Source organism: Opisthorchis viverrini (assembly GCF_000715545.1).
Source record: "Opisthorchis viverrini unplaced genomic scaffold opera_v5_347, whole genome shotgun sequence".
NCBI lineage: Eukaryota > Metazoa > Platyhelminthes > Trematoda > Opisthorchiida > Opisthorchiidae > Opisthorchis > Opisthorchis viverrini.
In genome coordinates, this window is record NW_008751997.1 from 232,690 (window position 1) to 253,493 (window position 20,804).

The 20,804-nt window shown below is 46.8% G+C and overlaps 3 protein-coding genes across 3 annotated transcripts in view; 1 reads left to right on the top strand and 2 right to left on the bottom strand.

The window, feature by feature from the left end:
- T265_15068 (hypothetical protein) overlaps positions 1–12,232 on the top strand; it is a gene marked incomplete at both ends in the record, with an annotated part of 36,850 nt that extends 24,618 nt beyond the window's left edge. The window contains 5 exons of the mRNA XM_009176448.1: positions 1,199–1,539; positions 2,290–2,607; positions 5,779–5,909; positions 8,165–8,426; positions 11,063–12,232. Of these exons, the coding sequence (XP_009174712.1) occupies positions 1,199–1,539; positions 2,290–2,607; positions 5,779–5,909; positions 8,165–8,377 (1,003 nt within the window). The remainder of the gene's footprint in view (positions 1–1,198; positions 1,540–2,289; positions 2,608–5,778; positions 5,910–8,164; positions 8,427–11,062) is intronic.
- Positions 11,646–12,029, bottom strand: T265_10159 (hypothetical protein; the record flags this gene model as incomplete). The annotated part of the gene is made up of 1 exon (XM_009176449.1): positions 11,646–12,029. The coding sequence occupies one exon, from the start codon at positions 12,027–12,029 to the stop codon at positions 11,646–11,648; it is 384 nt and encodes a 127-aa protein (XP_009174713.1).
- Positions 12,233–13,786: 1,554 nt separating the features above from the next.
- Positions 13,787–20,804, bottom strand: part of T265_10160 (hypothetical protein) — a gene marked incomplete at both ends in the record, with an annotated part of 68,258 nt that continues 61,240 nt past the window's right edge. Inside the window, 4 exons of the mRNA XM_009176450.1 lie at positions 13,787–14,361; positions 15,482–15,616; positions 16,444–16,743; positions 16,934–17,044. Coding sequence (XP_009174714.1) covers positions 14,263–14,361; positions 15,482–15,616; positions 16,444–16,743; positions 16,934–17,044 — 645 coding nt within the window. The remainder of the gene's footprint in view (positions 14,362–15,481; positions 15,617–16,443; positions 16,744–16,933; positions 17,045–20,804) is intronic.

Consider the following 20,804-nt stretch of genomic DNA (forward strand, 5'->3'; position numbering starts at 1 on the left):
ACTTACTGATTGGTTCTGTCCACCATTTGGTGTTACCCATTCAGTCTGTCAGCTGGTAACCATGTACCGATGGTACTTTGCAGGGGCCACGGTTTTGGTCGTTGAAAGACGGGAGATTTAGCCAGGCGTTGGAGCTTTCGCATAAGCAATCAGTTAGTGAGGAATTATGTTAATCGAGCGGAAGAGACGGGAGACTGGACAGTCACACATTGAAGGCGCTAGCTTTGACTCATGTTTGAACCAATGCCATTGATCATTGATCAAGTCCCAATCCAGGGAGGAGGAAGTTATCAACCTAATTGAGTTTACCTGTTGATGTTTTCACCTCTCGGTCGCTTGCACTCAGCGCGGATCCGGGAAAAATGAGATTTACGTGGAAAACGTGCGAACTACGTGTTCTAACCTGCTTGCTTAGCTCGTCCACCGGGTGAGACCTCCTTCCCCAAACCTCAACACTGTTGATTCGATGTTTCCACGCGACCCGGGTGATGCTTCGGGAACATCCATGGTCAAATAAGTATAGTTCTGGTGCTTTCCATGAGCTTAGAGGCCATGTTTTTGATCACTGAAGCACCATCGCTTTCATCGCACCGTTCCTTTCTTTTAGGCGCCCAACGGATTGTTGGGTCTCGTGGAAATTTGTTTTGTTGCTGTACTAGTCAGGTTAGGTTTTCATCGGTGTTGGGGAAAGGACACTTGTGGATTAAATTATGAACGAATGGCTACAGCCTCGGCTTATTGGATGTGCGACTAACTTTCAGAGCCATGTTACTTGTTCCGTGAACGGAATTAGGCAGGTTTCAAAGTCCTCGTCATAACTATTGATCCGTACGGTGTTTGACAACGAAGGGGAAACCATGTGTTTCAGATGAGATGTAATCAGTTTTTCGAACATCCTTTGAAGCCACTTCATGATTCTCCCTTGATAAATCTTAGTAAATCTGAATGAAAACTCGTTCTGTTGGAGGGCCTCCTTTATGCATACACAGTACGGGAAGGGAAACATTCCACTAGGTTGCTGGAACATCACACGGGTAGCGTGGAAGGCCGTTCTTGTTGACTGTCCCTCCCAAGAATATCATCCATCTCCTCTTTAGGGTTACATTTTTGAAACCAAGCTTAAATGTGTAGATTGGAAGCGTCTGGCATACCTTACGCCCGTGCTTACCGTTGTACTTCACGCGTTCACTGTTCTCAGCTCGCAACAACCCGCTCCACCGCAACACGTCCCGGTGTCCCGTAGCTCCCCTCAGGCGATCTCAATCATTTCCTCAAAGACTGCTGCCTCTCCTGGGATTCCCATCACACGCCCGGTGACCACCACTGCTGAAATAGTTGTTACCTCAGAGTCCGGACTCCCGCCTCCTGTTCCTCCTCACATCCAGTCAAACAATAATCCGCCCAGCACAACTGCTCCAGCTCCCCGTCCCCAAGTTATCATACAACAACAGCACCAACCACCTCCTCCATCTCAGATGATTCGGAGAATATCCATCGAGGACATCACGCCCAATCAACCTGTTCTCCGAAACGTTGCAGGTCGGTGCCCTTCCTAAGAGGTTTTATTCGTCCTATACGCCTGGTTGGGTTCCGTTCCTCGACCCTCGGTTTTTTTGTACCACCCTATGCACATGAAAGTGGCGTTTTTCAGCTCCCCCTAGAATATCTCCCGAGTTAAAAAAAATTATGGAATTATAGGTAGGATAAATTATTTCTGATAACCGATACTGATTGGTGCGCTCTACTAATCGGTAACGACCACTTTGGCGGTCGATCTCTAGATGGCTTAGTGGTTACGGCGCGAAATGTGAATGACCAGAGTGTATGTGGTTCGAACCCCCCTCTCGACTGCTCCTATCCGGGTTTAGGCATATGGATACTACCCCAATCCTCGTGCTTTTTCGGGTTACACGGCAGATCGATGCGGAAATGATGTTACAACAGCTAAACGATCAGTTTTTAGATTCATTTTGGTGTTAACCGAAGGCGAACTAGCCCAGTGAAAGTTGACCATCAGAGGATAAGTTTAACCATCTCAGCTAAGATGCTTATTTGAACATGAGTTCATTCTGACTTCGATAGGGACGGAAAGCCAGCATGGTTGTTTGATCTACCTGGATCTATTGGATATATCCTGGATATATCCGTCTAATTTGTACCCTTATTTTCATTTCGGGAAACTGGGAACTTTTAATGCATAATACCTGCATGAAAGGCAGTTGGGAATATGAACCGCATAAGACTCTCATCGATATCAAAATCCATGTTAGTCTCCAGAACCCTGTTCAGGCTCGAATCCGTCACGAATGGCGTTCATTCATGGCCGTAAGGTCGATGACATCGACTTATCTGGTGATGGGGTTGCTCAGCGAAGGAAGCACGAGGGCTGGGATACCGCCAGGTTGCCTAAGCCTAGACAGGGCAAGTCGAGGGACGGAGGTTGGGCTCGAACCACGGAACTTCCGATCAGTAAATTCTCGCTCCAATCACTGGTCCATCTCGCCTCCACTATGGTACTGGATCAATGTGATCCCCTGAAAACGGCTCACTCGATCGCCGTGGTCGAGGCATATCTATCGCGACTTTCGAAAGTCCGTTATCCGATAAGTAAGCACCTAGGTGATGGTATACCAATACCACTTTGGCCATGCACGGAAAATTCGCCTGATAAAAATGCTCCATGGATTCGCACAAGCTAATCTTTCCTCGTGTGTTGTTCTCTCGCGGAAAATCACTCGAGCAAGAATCGTCCCCGAAACGCACTCTAAACAGGTAGATGACACTCCGTCATCAGTCTCCAATTCAACAATCTACTAGCTCAGAAAATAAATTTTTATACGTAAATTTGGATGATGGAAAGTATCGATTTAAACTGATGAAAAAACAACACACTCAAGGCAGTTTGTTGAGGTGAATCCTAAAACAAAATTTTATGAGAGTAGGGTGGAGCGGTTGGTGACGAGTTTGAAAGTTTGGCGTTTTGGGTAAGAGAACCACCAAGGGAAAATGCAGTGTGGAGAAGAGTAGCGGTTTAGTCGAAATGATCTGAAGGACACAGATGGATGGTACCGTTGAGAGTTAGGTGTAGAGGGATATTTCAGCACTATCGACAAGGACTTGTTGGTTTACGAGGGACTGACAATAATAAGTGGACAGAACAACAATATTGTAAGGTATTATTCTGAAGTATGTCTTTATTCACTCTAAGCACTCATCCGGGTTGGAGGAATACCCCAACCTCAGGATGCATTCATCCGATTGTGAAAGTTTGGTTCTCGAACTGCAGTTTGCGTCCTGCGTGGCTTATTGGGGAAAACCAAGACTGTGCAATATCTCACCACAGTCTAGTCAGGAACCATCAATGGATCTTGAACGGACGAACTTATCCAGGAGCTCGCGCTTTACTTTGTGTTATTGTGGATTTCATCCGAGGCTTCATCCTGCAAGTGAAACCAGTCTAAGCCGAAAATCGAGAGTTATCAACAGTGTGTATCTCACGAATTGCCGAGACTCTCGGAATTTGCAACGTTGCAGCCTTGAATTACTTTTCAGCCTTTTTCAACTGTTCTGCAATCGTTTCCCTCCTCATACGATTTTGGACTGGCTGTCGAACCCAACGGGCCAGAAGTGGCGAATCATCATAAGATCCTAAAAGTTGTGTGGTCCTCGTGTCAGGAATTTTCCATTCAAGCTCGCGATGTTTTAGAGCTATTGAAGACAGTAGTTATACAGGGATTTCGTGAACTCTATACATCAAGGTGTTCCAATGTGTCAACAAGATCAGTTCAACTTGTACTTATCCATCGACGCATGAGGTTGGATCTCGCTGGCTACTGGATTTCAATGCGACCACTCCGACCTATGAGTGACTATCACTTGAAGCTAGGAAGTGGAAGACACATTTCTTGTAACTATGGTGCAGTTGTTTATCGTTGATCAACTGTCAGTTTTCCAAACCCGATTTTCGGTTCAGTTATTACACCACTCCACTCGTATCGATGAGCAGTTCTCGTGAAATAATCGATCTGAGGCATCCAACAGCATCGTAGAACGACAGTGTCAGATATTTATCCACCTGCCCCTCTTTTTCCCCAGCATGCCAATTCACTTCTCTCCATGTGTACATTTCGCAGTTTCTAACATGTTTCGTCCGGTGTGTGCCACCTAACTTTCCTGCTCTCTACTCCGTTCGAATTTGCTGTTTTTCCACGGAATACGATTTGATACTCGACGTTTGTTGGTTTGCGTTCGTCACACGACTCCGATCGATGCGCTGCACACACTCGCAACACATACTGGCACATTTGAGTCAAATATTTGTGGATTTGGCGTCATTTCAAACCGGAAGGTTGTGTCGAATGTTTTTTGTGCGCTCAGCTATGTGGAACTGAGTAGAGTGGTTATCGATCGACTGAGTACAAACCGTCGTTTCCATCCGAAGGAGTTTCGGCTACCATTCCTGTCAGTTAACCGTGCGGTTCACACATATTTAACGTTCACTGATGTTTTTTACTCATTGTGGGGTTTGTTAATGATACTGTTGTGTGCCAATATCGGAGGAACACAATTTAGTGGGATAGACTTCTTCCCGTATCACTGACAATCGTTGTCTTCGAGACAGCCATTGAGTCTGATAGGAACGCGACGAATGTTGAGCTAAGTCGGCTCATGCTCGGAGGAAATATCGCTTGTTAGGTATTCGACCTACTAATTCCTGTAGCTTGGTGCGATTTCTTCACGGAGGGGTGGGTTGTCTCAGGGTTTGATTGAGCTTAATTTCTTCTAACTTGTTTTGTTTGTCTTTTGAGCTTAGTACTTAGGTTTCAACAGGAGGGAAGTTGGCATTGTCAGTGTTTCGTTTTGTGCTGTGCATAAAAAAACGGTACATTGTGTCTTCGCAACCGCTAACTCAGTAAGAATACCAAAGACAAACTTTGTAACTTGAGCCACAAAGTTGGGCGAGATGCCCCGACAGGTTAGAGCGCGAATTTACTGACCGTGGTTCGAACCCAACCTCTGCCTCCCGAGTTCCCCTATCTAGCCTTGGGCAACCTGCCAGTATCACAGCCCTCGTGCAACCTTCGGGTGGCATGGCAATTAGGCACTGAAGGGGTGCTACAGCTGGACTTGAGCCACCAACATTATAGCTTGTATGTGGGTGTTGATAGCCTGGTGGACCTCAAGTTTCCTTCGAGTTACATGGCATCTATGAACTGAATCGGTCCGAATTAGAAACCATAGTGGGAACCGATCGGGCTAGCCAATCACCTTGGGATACTGATCTTCCAAGATTCGGCTCACGGCTCGCCGGTTTGCTAAAATATTTCTTATTCATTCGTCTGTTCTCGTGACGTATTTTGGTTTCACAATGTTGTCTCATTCTGAGACCATGTAGAAGAAGCTAAAACGCCTGTGTGTTTTTCACGTGCCTTTTCCCTTTATCCACCTATTCTTTTTTTCTCTGGACTAGCCTTGGGGATCAATGAGACGCTTGTACAGCGCCAACGTCCGGTATCCTCACACCCAACAGTGAAAATATTTCTTATTCATTCGTCTGTTCTCGTGACGTATTTTGGTTTCACAATGTTGTCTCATTCTGAGACCATGTAGAAGAAGCTAAAACGCCTGTGTGTTTTTCACGTGCCTTTTCCCTTTATCCACCTATTCTTTTTTTCTCTGGACTAGCCGTTGGGGATCATGAGACGCTTGTACAGCGCCAACGTCCGGTATCCTCACACCCAACAGTGTTGGTGGTCGATGGCCACTCCAGACCTACAGGCAATAATAACGTGACGCGTCCGATCTCGATGCGCTACGAATCCGCTCACTCCCCCGAACCAACGGTAGCCCCCCTGCCCCTCGTTCGTTCCGCATGCCTCCGTCTGCACATCCTCCCACTTTTGGAGAACGTAAGTTGGTGCCATTTACGCTCAGCTCTTCGAAACATGTGATCCGATTTCGTAATAAGCTCACAGGTTAGGTTCAGCATCCATGTTACATCGTTCATCAGTTTTTAAAGAAAAGTAGATGAGGGCGCAATTGTCGCAGTTCTAGTTCCTTCCTTTCTCGTACGTCCCCTGTCGACACCAGTGTATTTATTGCTGACATTTTTGCTCAGCAGCTGAACGCTTCCTTAATCTTAGTATCTGAATTCTTTCAGGATTTGCCTGCCTACTAGAAACTTAGTCAGTAGTTAAGTTGGAATGCCAGTAAACAGGCCGGTCAGATCCTGTAGTTTACTACGTTGCGTGAAGCCGGACCTCACTGTCCAACTTTGGATTATACAGAATGTCCCCCTTCAAAATTGGCCGAGGCTTTCAGAAGGATTCTAGATCGGCTTTGAAAAAAAATATGGGGAAGCAACTTAACTTGCCGCACTTTGCCCAAATGACAGACGATGCCTTTGTCAGAGTTCAAATTGTCTCTCTGTTCACCAGTGCCATTTTATGAGAAGTTTATTGGAATGGTACTGTTGTCCTAGAAACCGCACACCTGTTTCTATACAGGAGATTTCCGAAGATACGGAGTTACTTTCAAGGTTTACTGTCTTTACCTTAGAAAGGCTCGTTTCGTTCGTTGTTGCCAACCTCTTTTTAGCCCGCCTTGAATCGCAACTGCTTTACAGTTTTCACTCGTCCATCACGAGAGCGCTGTAATGCGAAGATCAATTTATTTTAATGGAGCATGTAACCATGTTCTGTTCGCTAAGGTCAGTAATCCTGACCGCCAACCAATTCGCTCAGACGGTTACTTGAAATGCACACTTACTCATCCGTCGAGTATGAAATCAGCAATGATTGTCAACGTACTGATCCACCGAGCCCACTAAATTTGCAGCGCCATACCATCTAAGTGACGCGAAGGCATTCCTTAGGTTATCCCTAGGTAGCAATGAGTATTGTTCAGAGTTTACCGACTGTATCCTGCCGTCACGAAGTTCAGGTGCACGGGTCAGCCCGAAAAGTTAACACACACGTACCAAAGACACGCAGTAGAAAGTTTCCATCGCATGTTGTCCATCTGTATCGTTGACAAAAGCTTCCAGGTGGGCAGATTACTCCTGTCGAGGAACTAATTAGACTACATGACCGAACCAACCATCATCTAAATGGACTGCGCCAACTGTGGCTTAGCCTTGATGAGCTGAACGTTCATGTCGGTGGAGATCGATCGCGCAGTTTTTTAGGAACCCCGGTCAATTGCACAAATTTGAATGGGACCCGGCGATTTCATTGCACTCATCAGCCAAAGATCGTAGGATCAGTTTCGATAATGAGCATATGATCGATTTCATGCCGAACCCATAGCTACTGATCTGAACCCGTCCCGCGTCAACTGGTTTGATGGCGTCATCTGTCACTCAGTTTGGTTTGCTTCACTACGCACAAGAAATGGAATTTAGGCTTCAGGGCAACAGGTTATCACAGCAACCTTGATATCTGCGTTGGTTTTCGTTCAGCGGCGACGTCCATTCGAGTGCAAACCTCATTCGTCATTTGTTCTGCACTACTCATAAGGTTGCTGAAAACTCCTCGACAGCCCACGACCAGTTTCGCCCTTCTTGGGGCCCATCAGGTAGGCGCAGTAGTAGAGTAGAGTAGAGTAGTTGATAACAAATATATATGTATCGCAATATCTCGAATATCGTAGCGACTGAAACGTGAGGCAGCCTGGTGCAGCACATTCAGTTGCCTGAGGACATCATAAACGAGAGATTCAGCTGGGTTCCAGAGGAGTCTCTCGCAAAACCATATTTGTTTGCAAGTGAGTGTATTTCGCTCATTTGTTATTCTTTGGTCAACCAAGCCTCACAACCCCACGCATATGGGGTATTTGAGTTGTGATCAGTCTCAACTCTGAAAGTAGTTTTATTTTTGAGCTTTTTCGGATTAATCTGGCTGCTAGATGGTCCGAATTGATCGGAAATTTTTCCCACAATATTGTTTTGAAAGCGCCAAAAGGCAGTCATTCATGGGACGATTTTTGCATATGGGCGTTCGATCGATCTGGGGTAATTTGTTTTTTTTTTCATTTCTAAAAATGACCAGTTCTACTGTCAAAACGAGAAAATTCATGGGCACACGACGTGGACTTCAGGGCGGAGTTTTTGTGTTTGGTGTGTTGTCCGGTGGTAGCCAAAAGTCTACACGTTCTTACCTTTCAGCTCCGGGGTGTCTACGATCAAATTCGCAGTGGTGCAGCCGATTCTATAGATGAGCTCGTCTCCGCATTCGAAACGGTCGACAGGAGTTCGCCGCAGTTCACTACACAATTTGTTGTGGAGTTACTCGGCCGTGCACTGGACAGCAATCCGCTAATATCGTCCAACGTCAAACGACGTGCACTCGATCGCCTTCGAATGGGACCCCCTGTGTAGATTTGTTACTCTTACCCATCTCTCCTGTTGCTTCCCGTTAGGTGTTTTGGTAAGTTCTGTAGTAACGGTATTTCTCTCAGCTTAGCTTCTCGGTCTGAGCCTCCTAAGCTAGCGTTCACGTCAAAAACAACCACCAAAGGTGTACAAGGTATATCAGGAGCAGTTGTACAACGCTTCGTATATATGGCGTAGGCGTTTATAACTTTCTGGAAATTCTGACGCGTTCTGGATGCGCCATTGGCAATCGGCATTTGGGCGATACTGGGTGATGATTGGCTGTTGGGTCCAGACTTTCGACCCATCGGATCTCATCTTGATGCCGGACCGGCAAGCGTCCCGAATTCTTAGCCAATCTTGCGTGGGGTGGACTTCTCGGCCGTAGCAGCACCTGAGTGCGAGTGGTAAGGAGGGATCCGTGTGGAATTCCACCTAACAAGTTCCCAGTGTGATTTTGATTGTGGCCTACAAAACTGGAGGTTTTCTAACCCATTTCGTTCCGTTCATTTGTCATCCGACAGTCGGTTGATCATTGGTCAGCTAGTGTGAGTGGTCGGCGTGCGAGGCAGATTTGTCGGGCAATGATTGGGCGTCTGGGCTATTCTTATCAGGTTGCCAAAGGATTGTTCTTGACGGAATAGGAACAGTGGGCATGCGTTGTCAGCCATTAATCGGAATACTGGATCGCGCATGGTTTGTTGTTGAGCGACTGCAAAGAAGGCCACAGTTTGGGACGATGTGGCTTGTCCCCTTATCTGGCCAGTGACACAGGAAATTCTAGGCATGTATTTTGACCCCCAGTTCTTCCTGAAATCCGGTCTATCATAGTTATTTGTCCAGGTGCGACTAACACCGCTAGATCATGATTATCGTTGATTTAAAGTTGTCACTGCCATACCACGAGATTTGTCAACTTTGTGTCAAGTGCTTCCTTTCTGGACTGCATCGATTCACTCGATTGTTTTATCCGTCCTGCACCTGAAGTAAACAATATCGGTGAAGGGAAGTGGACATTGGGGGTTGCGTATCTATCATGGACCATGCATTTCTCGACGTAGCTGGCGATTTTTACCGAAAATCAGCCAGCCAAGGTGCCTAATTGGTGACGTCATCAGTGCATTGTGATGAGTGGAAATGTCACTTTCAACACACTGTTGATGTCATCTCGAGTGGTAATCAAACGTTTTCAAGCAAGTCGCCCAGCTCAGCGAACGAACTAACGGTTATCACTACAATCGGAGCTGCTAATGTTCTCTTCATTTACAATGCCCAGTTCGCCTACGATCGTCAAGTTGTTTAACTGACAGGTCAGGCCGGCAAGGATGCTGCGGCGATCAGTTCGGCTCGGTACTTTGCATTCGCACAAAAACCATCGCAACACACTATACATAAGGCCTTTCGTTGCTGGGCCCTGGTAACCCAATAGACAGCCATCGCCGTAGCACCCTTCCGGTGCCTAACTGCCCCGCAACCCGAAGGTTTCACGAGGTCTGGAATACTGCCAGTATGCCAAAGCCTAGACAGGGGATGTCGAGATGCAGAGGTCGGGCTCGAACCACGGACCTTCCGGTCAGTAAACTCGTGCTCTAACCACTTCAGCCATCTCGCCCCCATTCGATAGTATCCCAGAATTTTGTCCTCGGGTTCGAACTCAAGCGCTTTCAGGTTAGCTGTTGGTTCTATAGTAAAGACGCAAAAGGTACTTTCTACTTCAACTGTGCATGTTCAAACGGCTAAATTCGCACCTCCTGTTATCATGCAACGCCCTTTTTTAATTTTGAACGACTACCTTGGTCAGGTTGAGTCAGCTTCAGCAATGTCTCGAAGGGGAACTGCCAGATATACACAGGTCGCGATCCAGTCCTGATTTCATTGGCGTACTCTGCGGACTGCGTGGAGACTGTTGCTGATTGTCGTGGTCCATGTTTTTAAATGTTCTCTGATCCGGCAACGCCACTATTGAAGTTCTGTTTAGGGATTTCTAGCATCGTTCTTGCGTACTAGATGGCCAACCCACAGTAGACGTCATCATGCAAAGACCTGAGATAAGCATAACTGATTATAACATGGCTTCCAGATCTCGTCACGATCCAAGTGACGAGTTTTGGGTATACGTTAGGGAAACCTCTGGCTTCCGGATGTCCTCAACTAGCGGAGGCCACGTTTCCCAGGCATAAATTAGTATTAGGAAGACCGGTGAGTTGATGACGTGGATTTTTGTGCTCGGATTAATTTCAGTCGTTTTTTTGCCACAGCTCATTGTTCACCTGCATGTTTAGCGCAGTACTTATCTCGTTTGTCTGTTGGTAAGATGGTTGGGCCCAGAATTTGAATCCAGAAACTTGTTCCGTCTCTCCACCACGCAGACACGTCCATGTGGGTGGATCATCAGTGCCAATACTGATGTTGCTGTCTTTGATGATGATGATGATGAAGAAGGCCTGGTCTTTATAGTATTGTCTTCTAGTCCTACAAGGGACGCGTTTTCACGGCCTATTCGTAGGAATCAGGAGCGACGAAATAGTGCCCATGGGTAGTCGATGGCTGGACTAGAACCACTAAAAGTGATTAGATACTTGTGTACGACTCGCTTGCACCTCAGATCGGTGAGGATGCGCGCGAGTCCGTAGCTCTGTTGACTTTCTCACGCTGACCTTGTTCTCGGTTTCTATTCATCTGAAATTGCAGCCAAACTTTCGGGCGAAATCAATGCAACTGTACGTCCAAAGTTTGCATACCCACTCGTCCAATAACGGAGAACTATACCAGGACTTTCGTGACTGGTGGCTGCGTGCATCTCTGATTAGGACAGATGGCAACAGTTACTCTCCCAAGACATTCCCTGTCCGGTCAACTAACTACATCGTGACTCCTGGTTAGTTTGTCGTCCATCCTAGCCCCCCCCCCAACTGCCCAATCGTGTCTCTCACTCGCTATCGACATAAGGAGGCCATGTGAATGCATTGTATAGCTGCTCACATTCTGTCCTTCCGCACAACGATATTTTCACCTGACATTTTTCTACCTTTGAGCCTCGGCTCAACACATTTTTCGGTCCATTACTATTTATTTCCACATTAACGATGGCGTTCGGTGGCCAGAGGGCAATGCCCCTAAAATTTTGCATTTTATTTTTAAGCTTTTCTCACGAATTCAAGTGCTCTAGTATCCGGCTTTCTCAGTGTGATCACCACTGTTGGTGCGGATGTGTGTGTGTGTGCGTGCGGAGAACACGGTGGTTAAGGCAGAGAGGATTGCACAGTATTCTTTTCTATGTACCCTGTATTTTTGCATTCTCCCCGCACCCGTGGCTTCCAATCTGTGTTGGTGATGTTGTGTTCCGATTGCCCGCTTTGTCTACCTCTGTTTGTTCATGATTCGGATCTCTTCCCCCCCCCCGCCCGTTTGTTCCACCGAATGAACCAGTAAAACACAAAAAGCACGACCGTCTTTGATTGACCAAACGCGCCTTTTCCCGACGTTCATTCTCCGGCCACTTTGGATTGTCTGTTGCTATGATGTTTTTTGCCTTTCCTAGTTGTGCTTGATAATTCTCCCTTCGTCGCCAGATTTGTCGATCACCACGGATCACCCGTGGTTTCGGACATGGTTCATAATTTCTCTTCTCTTTCTCTCCCTTTCCATTTTTCTTCATTACTTTTTGACATCCGAATTAGTCAACGTCACGCGTATTTCACTTTTGGTGGACTATCCTTGGATACGGTCGATGATGATAATGTATAACTGATAGCTACTCACATTTCGGCTCAGCAGCGAAACTCCACTGCGGAATTTCGCGATTCGAATCCCCCGCCCCAGGAATGGAGAGTGCTTTTGGACAAAAATAGAACATTCGAGAGAAGGTTGTCCTAATTACAAAGGTAGTCGTTCAGCTGTAACATCTTTTCGGTGTCTAGCTGGCATGGCCACCGAGGGCAGCACGAGGGTTGGGATATTGCCCAAGCCTAGATAGAGGAAGTCGAGAAGCAGAGGTCCGGTTCGAACCACGGACCCTCCGGTCAGTAAATCCGCGCTCTATCTTGTGGCCTCGAGTATTCCAAATGACCTCGAACATACATGGGATCCACTCGCGTTCTGTTCATTTGCTTGCAAGACCGCGCTGCATCGGTAGAGCCACTTCGGATATTCGAATGGATGCACTTTCTTCAATCACGAGTAACAATAAGTTGTTCGTGGGGTTCTTGCTTTCTGAAACATTCCTCAGCTTGTAACGACCAATGCAACTATCGCGAGTGATCTAAGCTGGATCACATCATTTGGACTTTTAAAGGCTTAAGCGTCACCTGAAAACACGGGAAAGGGAGCCTGGTGAACATGTGGCCATCGTTCTCATGTGACGGCGTGCGCATTTGTCGTCCGAAATCATTAAACGGTTGAGCAACACTGGGCATGTTTGTTCGGACTTGTTTGATGAAATGCAAAGCAGAACGCGGACGTATCATGCAGCTCATAGGGTTGCTGAAAACTCTTCGACAGCGCACGATCGGTTTCACCCTTCTTGGGCTCATCATGCAGGTTCAGTACCCGAGTTTCTGGCAATCGTATGTTCCACTTGAACCAAAACTGCTCGAAATTCGACTAATACACTCATCCGCATCCAAATTTGGTTCTCAGGGGAGAACCACCTGGAACCCAGATGAATCTGTCTCTCCCTGCCGCCTTGTGTTTGATTTGGTACCTGATGGGCCCCAAGAAGTGCGGATCAGTTGGGAATTTCAGCAACCGTATGAGTAGCGTATCAATTCTGTGCACTGTATTGTCAACACCCACCCTTCTCCCTTTGCGGCGGTCATCTCTTGAATAAGCATCCAATCTGAAAATGAATGATAAGGGGGATTATACTGTGGTTACTAGCTGTTCCAAATAGGCAACGGGTCGTACACACTGCAATGACTTCAAATGGACACCTTCTACCACGATCCTAATGTGTCGGCTCACCTCTCGCCATGGAAATTAGCAGAACAACCGTTCCGAACGACGTAGAGAGTGAAACGCATGTCCCTGAGTCCGAGTTCTGGACTTTATGTTCTCGTATGTGACTGTCGTATCTAATCTCGCTAGCCCAACAGTTGCATGACATCTATGCGTCGGAACAAGACGGGACTACATGTTGATGCTTTCATCCGCATGTAGACCTCTACGGAAGTTCAACTCACGTTAACGGAGGTCAGTCCGGCTGACCGTCAGCCCTGACCATATCGCAGATGGCTTAGCTACGATAAGGCGGACATGTCACAGAATCATACCAGCTTCCCTCTGCGAATACAGTCCCGTTTATCTGCTACCTTCGTTAACCTACCGATTTACCCTCGAACCATGGTCATGTGTTCGCAGTGGGACAAAACCCCGAACAGTCCATCAAAAAAATATCAAATTCTGAGGATAAGCGATGCAAGAATAGGTTTACTTAGCAAAATCCAACAGACCAGACCAAAATGTTTGCTTCATTTTCATTTCATAGAATCTCGGCTGGCGCGATTTTTGAAGGAGGGAGTCAATGAAAAAAAAACACAAGAAAACTCAAATCTAGTGCGACGATAATGAAATTAGAAAAAATTAGGCGCGAATCTTCTCGGTATTGACAAATTGGCGAACTGGTGTGCACGTGTGTGTGTGTGTGTGTGTAGGTACTCCTAGGTATTATGCAGTGGCTGTCCAACGAAATAAATAAAATGAGACAGATGAAACGAAATCGGTGTGAAAAGTGGATATTGATTGTCTGAACCGGGGTTTGTCCGGGTTAACTTGAGAGAGAAGTATAGTACACGGGAATCGTTGACTAGGAATCCGCGCGCCGATCGAGGAATGCAGGGTAAACAATCGATCGGCTGTAGTCGAATTTAGGCAACCACAATTGGTGGACAAGGCTAAGAAGACGGCATCGCAGCCCGTATTTGTTCCCGAGCGAGCAGAATCAAAGGGATTAAACTTTGAACGTGTTTGCTTTTGGTCAGGATGAGAGGATGCTGGAACGGAGATGAAAACATTTCCCATGAATTCTCATGGAATCATCAAGTAACCGACTAGGCGGTTCATAAGAGACAGTAGGCAGACAGTAAAACGGTGGAGAATAACTGATTATGCAACGTTTATTGAGCAGTTCTGTCGGTTCCCACTTATTCGATCGGCTAGCTATCTGTGGCGACCAATTTAAAGTTGAACAACTCGCTGAAAATTTCCTCACTGACAAAGGGACCACTAATGAGCTAGGTGAGCATACATAACACAACCACAAGCTGAGGGACGGGTCGATTCGTCGATGACATCGACGTATCTGGTGATGGGGTTGCTCAGCGAAGGAAGCACGAGGGCTGGGATACTGCCAGGTTGCCCAAACCTAGACAGAGGAAGTCGAGAGGCAGAGGTCGGGTTGGAAACACGGACATTCCGGTCAGTAAATTCGCGCTCTAACCACTTGAGCCATCCCGCCCTGCTCAGCGAACCAGCTGGTTCAAGTCTATGAACTCCTTCATCGTAACACTCGGGGATAATCTGTACGACCAATCACTAGGAGGTGTGGTGGTTGATGTATGAAACTGTGAACTTGATGATCCTTGCTCGTGTCTGGATTCGTTGACCCTCGTGCTTCCTTCAAGTTGCACGGCAGCTATGCACCAAAAGGGTGCCGCGGTTGAACGTTGGTTGCCTGCTAAGACAAGCGCAGTCAACGTCCAATCAACGACTTTGTTCTTCATAGTGTACGTTTGAAGTGACGCATTAATGAGCTTGATTGGACTCTTCGAATGCCTCGGTCCATGCATGAACAAGCCCACTTGGGACTGAATTGTCCTCTTCTACGGCGATGCTCTGGTGGATACCACACCTCAATCGTAGTGACAGTGGCTTAAAAATGATATACGTAGGCGCCCCTACTGACTCGAGAAGCGGCTCACCAATCTATAAAAGTAGGATTGGTTTCATAAATGAAACTACTCACAAGGTTGCTGAAAACTCTTCGATTGGTTTCATCCTGAACCACATTCACAGCAAGCAACTCGTCGCCTAACAGCCAACAGAAAAAAAGTCAAGTGATCAAGATTTGCCGCTATCTGGAACTGGCTAGGTAAAACCTACCATGATACTTACCTTCAAAAGATTTGCTGCTGAGGCACGTAACTGTACATCTACTTCGAGACATCGGTCCAAAAAGTTTAGAAGCTCGGTGCTGAGATTGTCTTTGCAAAAATCCGGTTTGCCATTCGTGGCAATCAAATAGAGCGCCTGTAGTATGAGAGAAAGAAAAAAAGGAGACAATCCAAAATGAGAGACCCTCACAACAAATTGGTTTCACTTTGTCCATTGAGACAGTTACTATCGAGAAAGGATGATGTACAATGTGTCTCCTTAAAGATATTCGCTTTTAAAACAGATCACTTACTACTGATGCCTTCAAATGGTTTCCCCAGAGGGAGAACTGAGAAGTTTGTTTCCTACCGGGAACTCACCAAAGGGGCCAAAACCAAGTGGTTTGGTCTGAGAATTGGTCTTTACAGAGGAGAAAGTTACAGTAACTCTGTGCTGTACAAAGGAAAAAACGTCACAGGACGCACATTCACTTGGATAGGGGGGATCTGGGAATACATGTAAGTGTCGTTGCGAGAATTTCACACCTTTGTTCATGTTTGAAGCCTCTTTTGAGCCACGGGAATACTTGGGGTTGAAGGTTGGTCTTACTGATGGGAAACTCATTGGAAGAGAGGTTATTGTACATGACTGTCTGGTTCCAAGAGCGCGAGCCAGCCACACTTTAGGGATGCTCACAGGGTCAGAACTATCTCCCTTCTGGGTGCCTTCCGGGTAACTGAGTGCTTTTATGGCTCTAAATTACAAAACCACGTGCCAGTATGACTCGGTGTTGTAGGCCAGGTGCAGAAGTGGACGCCGGAAGACCTTTGAAGCACCTTTACTACGTAACTTTCCTCTATCTATGTGATCACAACCAGCGAACAGGTAAACTCGATACTTGTGAGAGGAACTAGTTGTGTGAGTACCTCTCAGTGACGCATGGGACTATATCGGGTCCTCATTGAACACCGTGTGGAACTCACCTTCAACGGATTTTCACTCAAATACGGCGGCTCTCCTTCGATCATCTCCAGAGTCATGATACCCAAAGACCAAATATCCACCTTGTTCCCGTAAGGTTTTCGGCTCACGATTTCCGGAGCCATCCAGTACGGAGTTCCCACCATAGTGTTCCGTTTCAGCCCAGAGTCGGAAGTGAGCTGGGCACAGAAACCAAAGTCGGTGAGTTTCACCGAACCGTCCAAGCCGAGCAGGATGTTGTCGGATTTGATGTCACGATGGATGACTTGTTTGGAATGCAAAAATTCCAGAGCCTGGAGGGTCTGTAGGCAGATGGGTGAACATCAGATAAGAAGCCAAAATAATCGCCACAAAAAAATCCAACCTTATTCTAGCCCAATGGGGTCTATTTCGTGCAGAGATCGCCCTCACCTGATGCTGTTTCAAGGTGATTGATACGCCACTGGTCTCACTGTTTATTCGGGGATGAACCAGAGAAAAAACAAGACGTACCTCACGACAAACCGTGGCAATATGCGACTCGGACATGCATGTCTCCGTGAGGACATCTGTAAGCGAACCACCATCTAGGTACTCCATCACGACCCAGAGTTCATCTCCGCGCTGTAAAAGGGACAAGCACCAGAGAGGAATGAGCCGGCAAACAACACCCTAGAGAAAGGATGCTCCCGGGTCAGTTATCATTTGTGCGCCTAACTGGACGAAAAGATGGCAGTAGACCATTTGATATGATAAAAGGGACAACCTGTGACAAAAATTGTGTAACATTATCGTTGTGTTCTCTCGTCGACAAAGGTGTCGGCTAGGTTTTCGATCCAGAACCCTCCTTAAAGCACGTCAAGATAATTCTACTCACTGCCGCTTAGTCCACGTGTTTCAGGGTAGAAAATAACTCAGATGGGTTTCCCTCCTTAGTGGCGGGCGAGATGGCCCAAGTTGTTAGAGCGCGAATTTACTGACCGGAAGGTCGAACCCGACCTCTGCTTCTCGGCTTCCCCTGTCTAGGCTTGGGCACACTGGCAGTATCCCAGCCCTCGTGCTTCCTTCTGGTGGCATGGCAGCTAGGCACCGAAAGGATGTTACAGCTGAACCGTTTTTTCTCCTTAGTTAGTGAAGATAAGGTCGGTACTTTAGAGTACCTGTTTGGGGGTAGAGCGGTCAGTGACGAAAATTGACTGAAATTGCCACTGCTGTTTCGCGGATCACAATCGAACGATCAGGCGATTCTATATATCACGGTGGAAAACTTGGATAGATTCATTTGGCGGTTATTAACGATCGGGCGTTTTGTAATTGGACAGGTTTAGCTTCTCCGGATCGAATGTAGGACGTTAAATGCTCAGTTGTTCTACAGGATAAACACCCGGTGGCATGCGTTCACCAATCAAGTCTATAGGGTAATGCCATCGAAAGAGGTGCAACTGACACCGTCCGTGCAGCTCGAAACGATGCTTTGCGATGGGAATCGCCTTGATACATTTAAATGATGATTCACTTGATGTGTGAAGTGGCATTTTAAACAGTGTCCACGTTCGCTTATAGATAGACAGCGCACATTCGGCTATTGTTAGAGATTTGTTCGCATGAACTTCCAATCTACCGTGTGGGCTGTACGATTGCTGGTACGCTTGTCAAAAGCTAGAAGACTATTCTCTTCCGGGGAATAGCAGTAGCTATTTGGGACGCTCCACGAGGGTGGTTTCTCTTCGGAGGTCTCCTTTTGGGGGTCGTAGACGCCAAAGGACCTAACTGGAATAAGGAACTGCTTTCGAATAGATCGCCTTAGCTAAAGCGGGGTGGTCGCACATTTCATTCAATCGGTGGACTATTCTTGCACAAGCAATTGTCCGATAAGCGAAACCGGAACACGTCTACCTCACTGGGGACGCAAACGGCGCCCAACATTCTGCACCCGACTGACTTCTCGTTAAATTTGGTGGTAGCCGGAGAGCTTCGAAGATGAAAAAGTTCAGGGCTTTTTCACAGAAAATTGGTCCTAAAGTGAGACGAAAGTGATTAGATAGGGTCTTATAGTGCACGAGTCTACGTGAAGAAAACATTGGTAGCGGAGGTTGATCCAACTACATACAAGTCAGATGTTGCGAAAAGTCAGAGATGGCCAAGTGTGACGCAGGCGATGACGTAAAGATCTATCTGACAGGAACGACTGAACCGTGTTTTGTCCGATTCGGGCGTGGTGTCACCAGTGCCACGAGGACAGAGGCTTTTAACAAGAGGTATTAAACGGTTCAGTGTTTAGGACTTGTCTTGCGTGGCGCTGAATACTTCCATCACCAGTACGTAGAAGGCATACAAGGAACTTTAACCAGAGGAAAACTTGCGAAGCGAAGTGGGCCATAGATATGATTAGCGAGGTCTGCTCGGATTGACAAATTCTCAAACCACTGTGAGGAGGGTTATCTGAGAAAGGAATCTTATCACGGTAGACGACCCACCGTACCCGTCTCTTCTGAGATGCACCGCCATTATTGGAGACGACATTTCAGGCAGATGGAAGGGAAAGAGGTGTGTCACTTGGATGGAAAGGGGACGGGACTGCGAGCAAACCAACTGCACTAACAGTCACAAAACTGGGTAGATGTCGCTTGAAGTTGGGAGGTACGGGCATATAAAAACTTTGATCTGCGTTTCCATGACTTGTGTGGTCCAGTCTTCAAATAAGCGTCAGGAAACGGGCCGTCGGCTCCAGAAGGGGAAGGTGGTATGTGGCGAAAAGTCAAAAAGCACTGCAATGCTGTTTTACATCCATTAGGAATACGCATGCTGCCTCCGTACAAGCCAGTTTGGACTGGAACCCCCAAAAGTCTTCATTCGTTCCTGTAGGCTGCTTGTGGTACTTTGGAGGTGAGAGGGTGGATCCGTTAAAAACCCGAATTCCGGCATTTCAAACTAAGTTGATCACGTATGAAATCGGCCGTAAGAGAGCGAAGTGATTAGTTTCCCATCCCGGCATCGATTCATGGACATCTGTACGAAACAAATTGCTTTTCGTGGTCTATGGCGAAAGCCAGAAGTGCAGTTGTGTCAACAAAGTTAACCCTTCCGTTGGACCAAATTACAACAATTACACATGATGTGACAGTCGACCAACGTTCGTTCATCATGGAATCAAGCGTCACGAATTGCTCACGTAAGCATAAATCGCACGATGATCAATCAAACGGTCCGAAAAAAGACGAACATGTGGGGAACGATTTAAAGTAGACCATAAGAGAAGTTGCATAATAGATGCTACAAGTGATGCTATTGGGGAATGGGATACTAAAGGACACAGAAGCGTCCCATGTTTATTGCCTGTTGTGCGGGAACTACAATTCGAACAGGATCAAAATGATAGGATACAAACAAAACAGAGGTTTCCACATTATCATCGACAGCATGACATCAGTGTTCAACACCGATGCTTCACTGCCGTACTTGAACGAGGGCTGGGATACTTTCAGGGCGCCAACACCTAGACAGAAGGACGATTAGGGTCCTCAACCAAAGCCTTTGGCTCAAAAGCCTAACCGCAAGGCAGCGGTGTTTGGCGGGAAATGCAAATGCATTACCATTTCTACGGAACGAGTTGCCTCATGTTCCAACCCCCAACCTGGAGGGCCAGGGGACTATGATCGTCAGACCTCTAACCATTGACCAACCTCGTATGAGAGACTCTGTGAGTGTCACAGGGACACTCCCCAGTATAGCTCAATGGATCGCTGAGGTGCGCAAACCGTCACACCACAATAAGGTCCAGTTTCTTCATGACGGATAATTTATTTCGCCTGTCACAGAGTTCGATGGTTTGGTCGATAGCCCGGGAAAAGAAGACTTTCTGTGATAAGGGACTACACTGATCAGGTAGCTAGATCATCACGATACTAGTTGGCACCCCAAAATTTCACAAAATCGCCAAAATCATCTGAAGCATCCACCCCCGCCAACAAATGCGCTCATATATGTATCCAAAACGAACCGACGGCAAAAGTGAATCCTCACAGGCGAGTAATTCGTGCAGTTTCGTTTTGGACCGTTCAAGTGGGTTCAGCCTACCCCAGACCCCCAGAGTAGAGCTTATCTTTGTTTTTCAAGCAGGTGTCTGAGTGATGTCAAGCAACTTGGTCCGTCTTGCATACTGCAACTGAAAAGTCGCCTAGTAGGTGGTTTTGCAAAGAGACTGATGAAGTTCATGAACAAGCTACAGGAAATCAATCTGGAGAAGGATGAAGTCGACGGCACAATTCAATCCACCACAACCTCGCCAAAGAAACAATAAAGAAATCGCTTGGAGTAGTTCAACTATGGAAGGACCCAAGAAGTCGGACGCAAGTCTACAGGGTGTCTCATAATAGACGCAAAA